We start from the raw sequence: 7008 nt of genomic DNA, 5'->3' as shown, positions 1-7008 counted from the left end.
GTCCAGTGCACTCTGAGAAACTTCACCCTGGTGCTAGGGGGCCGCTTCTGTCATGCCCACTTCCATTCAGCCAATAACCATGACAGAAGGCGGTCTTGTTTGACTATACCCTCCTTTTTAAAAGCCAACTGACCTTGATCCCAATCCCAGGTCAGACGGGGCCACCACAGACCATGAGGTGAGGGGCAGACACAGGGCAGCAGCTGGATCCAACAGGGGGAATCAGGGACAGACGGCACAAGACACTGCCGTGTGACAATCCACAAATTGGCCTTGCAAGGCAACCACTCCTATGTCTCGGGTAAGAGTTTTCACAGTTTGGGATACAATGGTCATTTATTGAGGCAAATTAGCCCAGTCCAGCTGGTGTGGAAGTGGGGATCCTGGAGTCTAAAATTGGGGACGGACATGGGGTGGGTTGAAGGCAGCGGCCTCCTGGTGTGAGGGTGGGGCTGGAGAGGCCTTCAGGGATCCACTGCATCCCAGCAGTCTAGGAGGCCAGGTACCCAGCGTCCACCAGGATGCCAGAGCCACTGGTCGAGGCGCTGCTGTCGCTGAGCAGGAAGAGGATGCTGTTGACGACATCCTCCACCTCTGCAGGAGAACAGAGCAGTCAGGGCTTCTGCTTGCTCACCTGCCTGCTGGGAGCCAGCCCTGGTTCCCTCACCCACGCCCCCAGCTGACCCGCGAACTTCCTCAGCGGGTGGCGCTCCTTGAGCTTCTTGGAAAAGTCAGGGTTTGCAGAGACTTTCTTGCCCATATCAGTCAGCACCACAGTGGGGTTTACGGAGTTTACCCGGATCTGGGGCCAGAAGCCACAGTTGGTGACACAGCCAATGAGCTAGCCCTACCCACACTCTCAGGACTTGCCCCAGCACAAGCCTGATGAGATTGTTTCACTCTATGCAGCTGAGCACTGACCCTGCTGCTCAGAGCCACGGTGTGCAGGCTGCGAGCCCCACCCCATCCTCACCCTCAACCCCCAGCCCTGCCCCAGGTGCCCATCATCTGACTACACCCAGGCTCCTGTGCCCACCTTGTGTGGCCCCAGCTCCATGGCCATGGCTTTGGTCAACATGGTTATTGCTCCCTTGGTGGAACCTGTGAATGTGTGGGTGCTGAGAACCCCTTAATCATTCAGCCTCCTCCTGAGAGACCCACCCAGAACCTCCTCCTCCTCCTACCACAACGAATGGTGCACTCACTATAGGTGGCCAGGCCAGGGAAGGTGACATAGGCCACCATGCTGGAGACGTTGACAATGGACCCTGGCACTCCACGGCTAATCATGCCCTTGGCTACAATCTGGAAGCCAAGAGGTAGGGGTAGCTCATTGTGCCCTATGTCATCCCACCCTCCCCAGGTGCTCATCTCAGGGTCACAGAACTCCTACCATCTCACCTGGGACACCTGCAACACGGAACGCACATTCACCTTGAAGGACCTGGCAGGAGAGGAACAATGTCTTCCCACACCACCCAACTTCCGCAACCCTCCCCAGCCTGCCCATGCTCCCCACCTGTCAAAGACCTCCTTGGTAGACTCTATGAAAGGCTGTACCAGCGCCACGGCTGCATTGTTCACCAGCAGGTCCACGGGGCCAATACTGCCCAGCGCCTTCTCCGTGGCCTCCCAGTCACCCAGGTCCACACACACGGGCTCTATGCCCGGACACTGTGGGAGACATAGTTGGTGACTGAGGCATTGTCCCTGTCAGCTTCTGATGTATCCCTGAGGGTGGGGAACAGGCCCAGGCCAGGCAGGGCTGTATGCTCACCTCTTTGGCGAGGCTGACCAGGTCTGCACTGGTGCGTGTCACGGCCACCACTTTGGCTCCCGAGGCATGCAGGGCCTTCACGGTGTCACGCCCAATCCCTGTAAGGATGGAGAGTGGCCTGGTCACACCCGGGGTCTGTTGTCCCGTGTCCCTGCAGCCAGCGGAGAGAGGGTGCTGGCCAAAAGGTTATAAGCCAGGATTAGACGGGACTATCCCTGAGCAGAGGTCAGACTGACTAGTACCATGCTGAAGGGGGCACCAAGGCAGTACCCTACTGATGATCCCAGAGAAGGATATTTCTGGTGCCCATCTGCCCAGCTTGGATCTAGAGGGCTGCCTTGGAGCCGAGTGGCATTCTATTCTATCCCTGTGGGCAGTGGGTCTCCAGCCAGGCGACAGAAGCCGTCCTGGGTGAAGTGAGAGTCAGGGTCGGTAGGATTGGGCTGTGACAAGGTCACCTTCGGGCCCCTTTCCTCTCCCACTCCCACTCACCTTTCCCTGCCCCTGTCACCAGGGCCCGCAGGCCTTTGAAATTCAGCTTCATGCTGCTGACATCCACGGTGTCCTCCTGCAAGGGGAGCGGCTGAAGTTGTTAAGATTGAACTGGAAGGTGGGACAGGGTTGGGGTTAGGGGCAGATGACCTGTTCCCTGTGGGGCTTGAGGAAGCAACAGAAAGGAGTGTGTGCACACGTGCAGAAGGCCTGACAACATCGTGGGAAAAGAGTCCACACACACATGTATGCACACACACACCACACACGCACACACACACACCATGCATGCACGCACACCCCACACACACATGCACACGCACCACACACACACCACACATGCTCACACGCACACACACACACACACACACACACTACACATGCACACACGTGCCTGTGAGAGGGCCTGACACAGCAGTGTAGTGGGAGAGAAGGTGGCAGCCTGGGGACAGGATTTGTGTTTAATTAATTAATTTGTGTTTTCAGCATTCCAGCACTTAATCTTGAAGCCAGGGCCCTGGAGCACAAATGGTCAAGACGCCTGCTGAGCCACACTCAGCCTAGGGAAGTGAAAATTCTGCGTTTGGGATTTGCCTGGTCTGGACAGAAGCATCAGCTTGTAATGTTCTTTCTTATTGTTATAAATGAGGGTAGTGGCCTGATCTAGCTGCAGCAAGTGACTTAGATGCCTGCTTGGAGCAAGAAGACCATGGACACTGAACCCAAATGCCCAGCAGCCCAAGGACCCCACTGTGCCTGTTGTCTGTCCTGTGAGGACAGTGGGGTCCTTCTTACCTCTCCTTCCTCTGCTGCCCCTACCAGCCTGGGACTCTGCCCATAGTGACCACACAGAGGTACCTTCTGTCCCCTGAGGGGTGACTCTTGCGAATCTAAGCATGGATTCTGGGGTTTCCTGCCCCAGTAGTGACCCCTGAGTCCCTCTGTGGGTCTCTACTTCTCAGAGTAGACAGGTGGCTCTTTCGGGATACAGTTTGAAGAAACAATCAGAGGGTTTATTGTTCACCTCAATTCCACCGGAGGCTCTCCTGTCTTGTGTACCAGGGATCAAGGAACAAGTAGGTGGCATCTGCACCAGGCAGGGGGCTCAGGCGCACAGACCATCTCAGGGACAGCCCCAGGGAGCAGATGAGCTCAGACTCCTGCCTGCTGCCTCTCCCTTCCTCAGCCAGGTTCAGCTCCGAGACCTTGTGACTCTAAAGACGTCAGCTGTATTTCAGGTGCTCTACATGCCCTGAGACCTGGGGGGGGGGGGTCCCTGGCATGATTTGGGTGTGACTCCCTCAGAGAAGGCTGAGGAAGCCTCACTAGCGCAGGGATAGCAATAGTACCCTTCCACCAAGTATCCCTCTACACTAGTGTTCCGTGATTGTCCTGGGGCTCCGGGGGACAACAGACACTGTGGGAAGCTGGGGGCCAGCGCCATGCCAGAGAGTCTGTCCCAGGGCACACACAGGTTGATACCAGATTTGCTGCTGCCTGGTAGAGTTTCCTCACCACATCCAGGGACAGATCATACCTGCTCACTGACTGTGTCCTTGATTCGAGCTGGAGCAAGTCACCTGAGTCCTACAGCCAGCCTTCAGTGGCGCTGAATGCAGGGGTCTCGCCTGATCTACCTTCCCCCTTCTATGATGAAAGCAGCTGATTGTGACCAACCTTCCACGGGGTTACTCCTGGATCCCCTGGGAAAAGGGTGGTCTTTCAGGGTTTGTTGCTAATCTCTACTGCCGGCCAGTTGGGCATCAGACAGTGGTTTATCAAGAAGGACCCAGTAGATGTGAGTCCCTGCCTCTGAGCCTATCTCCACAACCCCGAGCTGCAGAGAGAATGGCTGATGCCCACAGAAAGGGGGCGTCCTCTCCTGGGTTTTGCAGCTGTAGTCCTCCGCTAGCCTAGCCCTTTGGGGGGCATTTCTTCAGGGTGAAACTATTTCCGAAACTCCCCATAGCTCTCGCCTTACCTCTGCCACCTGTGTGCTCTGAAGATTTCCAGAGTCACACGCTGAGCCCTAACTCCTGCGTTATGTGAGCAAGTGTTGTAAAATAGCTTCCTTCAATATTAACATTCCACCCGCGCTGGCGGTGGTGACGCACACCTTTAATCCCAGCGGATCTCTGTGAGTTTGAGACCAGCCTGGTCTACAGAGTGAGTTCCAGGACAGGCTCCAAATCTACACAGAGAAACCCTGTCTGGAAAATCCAACCAACCAACCAACCAAACGAACAAAACATAAAAAGCGTCCTTCAGGGAAACTCCTTAAGCAGAAAGGCAAACAATTCGAAATAGCTTCAGGAAGTCCCTGAAAATAATCAGATTCACTAGGTTCCTCCTGCCAGAGTAACAAAAAAAAAAAAAAAAAAAACTGGGTCACTCTCAGCCACGCCAAGGTTCTGAAACCAGACCAGCCATTTGGTTGTCTGGAAGAGGCTTAGACCAACTGACCGCCTGTGAAGTTGCCTGCGGGGTGCACAATGTGCTCCAGCTTCCCAGTCTTTGAGTCACTGCTGCTCCTGTTAGTAACTCCTCAGCTATGTGTCTGTAAGTAACCTCAATATAACACAGGGCTCACAGAATCGGACTAAGGCAGTATCTGTACATTGGTCTGTTGCAGGCTTCCTATCCGGAGTGAGTGGAAGAAGTGTGTAAGCTACAGGCCTCTGGATAGAGAGGAGACAAACGTGGCCCATGGCAAATGGCGGTTTATAAAATTAAAGGGAAGCATTCTGGAGGCAGAGGCAGGAGGATCTCTGTGAGTTCAAGGCCAGCCTGGTCTACAAAGCGAGTTCCAGGACAACCATAACTGTTACACAGAGAAACCCTTTCTCAAAAAACAAACTTCATAGCAGCTTTGTTTGTCATAACCAGAACCTGGAAACAACCTAAATGCCCCTCAGCTGAAGAATGGATAAAGGAAAATGTGGTACATTTACACAATGGAATACTACACAGCAGAAAAAAATAACGACATCTTGAATTTTGCAGGAAAATGGATGGAACTAGAAAACATTATTTTAAGTGAGGTAACCCAGACACAGAAAGACAATTATCACCTGTACTCACTCATAAGTGGTTTTTATACACAAAGCAAAGAAAGTCAGCCTACAAACCACAATCCCAGAGAACTTAGACAACAATGAGAACATGAAGAAAGACTTACATAGATCTAATCTACATGGGAAGTAGAAAGTATAAAAAGACAAGATCTCCTGAGTAAATTGGGAGCATGGGGACCTTGGGGGAGGGTTGAAGGGGGGAAGGGGAGAGGCAGGGAGGGGAGCAGAGAAAAATGTAGAGCTCAATAAATATCACGGGAAAAAAAAGAAAAGAAAAAACCAACCAACCAACCAAACAAACAAACAAAAAAGTAAAGGGGGAACCCTGTGTTAGGATGAGGTGTTGATTTTAGTTGGGCATGTTAATTGGGTGAGCCAAAGGGGGCTTTTGATTTCTGGACTTTGGTAGTCAGCCTCAGGAGGAGGAAGTGGCCAGGAGGAGATGTTGGTGGCTAGTTTTAGGAAGGTAATTGTTGGGTCCAGAGGGGTCTCACAAAGATGGGGACAGACCACCAAAGTCTAATAAACCAGACTTTATTCCAGAAACTAGATTCCAGGAAAAAATTAAAACAAAAAAATAAAATAAAAAATCTCCATGGGGCACAAAAAGCTTATCAGCTTGCTGAGACCACAGCCAGAGAAGAATTCTGTAAGGCTGTTTTTTTGGTTTAATCTTAATAAGAGTCGCTTCTCTGGCACAAAGAACTCCAATCAAATCAGATTAGACTGAATTAAAATGCCCATGTTGGGGCTGGAGAGATGCCTGCAGGCCAGAAAAGGGCATCAGATCATTACAGATGGTTGTGAGCCACCATGCAGTTGCTGGGAATTGAACTCAGGACCTTAAAAGACCAGGCAATGCTCTTAACCCTTGAGCTATCTCTCCAGCCCCCAACTTTATATTTCTTTAGTTCTACATTTTTATTTTTGGAATCTACACTTTTATATTCTTAGTCTTGTACCCTTCAGTAATCTAAAGTTTTTTAATTAATTAATTTATTTATTTATTATGTATACAATGTTCTGCCTGCATGTGTCCCTGCAGGCCAGAAGTTGGCACCAGATCTTATTACAGGTAGTTATGAATCACCATGTGGTTGCTGGGAATTGAACTCAGGACCTCTGGAAGAACAATCAGTGCTCTTAACCGCTGAGCCATCTCTCCAGCCCCTAATCTAATGGTTTTTAGCAGGGCAGAGGGAAGGGTGAGAAGGACAAGGGCTGCCAGAGCCACACGCTTGAGTGGGCAGTGTCCCTTCAGCACCCACACAGGCACAGACTTGTGGTGGTTCCCACCCGTGACCGCAGCTCCTAGGAGACAGAACTGTGGGAGAATCTTTTCGTACACAATGAAGATGTGTCATTGTGATTGGTTTAATAAAAATCTGAATGGCCACTGAGCAGTGGTGGTATATGACTTTAATCCCAGCACTCAGGAGGCAGCGGCAGAGGCAGACAGAGCTCTGTGAGTTCGAGGTGTGTTTTGCAAACTCTGCCCTGGATTCCTAACACCTTGAGGCTTCTTTTGTGGGCACAGGTAATTGTTTTTGTTTTTGGAAACAGGGTTTCTCTGTGTAGCTTTGGAGCCTGTCCTAGAACTCGCTCTGTAGACCAGGCTGACCTCAAACTCACAGAGATCTGCCTGCCTCTGCCTCTTGCGTCCTG

The 7008-nt window shown here is 51.7% G+C and overlaps 1 protein-coding gene across 2 annotated transcripts; it reads right to left on the bottom strand.

Moving 5' to 3' along the window:
• Positions 1–490: 490 nt before the first annotated feature.
• On the bottom strand, positions 491–2321 carry LOC121444652 (carbonyl reductase [NADPH] 2-like). 2 transcript variants are annotated; one of them, XM_041646552.1, is made up of 9 exons: positions 2270–2321; positions 1778–1875; positions 1520–1674; positions 1402–1444; positions 1243–1305; positions 1191–1200; positions 1037–1128; positions 685–802; positions 491–594 (listed from the first exon to the last, which is right to left on the bottom strand). In XM_041646552.1, exons 1-9 carry the CDS (start codon positions 2319–2321, stop codon positions 491–493), a joined length of 735 nt encoding a protein of 244 aa, XP_041502486.1. The 2 variants fall into 2 exon arrangements, with proteins under 2 accessions (XP_041502486.1, XP_041502487.1); XM_041646553.1 differs by lacking the exon at positions 1191–1200 and having other exon boundaries at positions 1037–1101; positions 1206–1305.
• Positions 2322–7008: the final 4687 nt, after the last annotated feature.

This window comes from Microtus oregoni, unplaced genomic scaffold (genome assembly GCF_018167655.1).
Source record: "Microtus oregoni isolate MIOR12 unplaced genomic scaffold, Mior012 000134F_ref0000037, whole genome shotgun sequence".
Taxonomy (NCBI): Eukaryota; Metazoa; Chordata; class Mammalia; order Rodentia; family Cricetidae; genus Microtus; species Microtus oregoni.
This window is presented reverse-complemented; position numbering and strand designations above follow the sequence as displayed.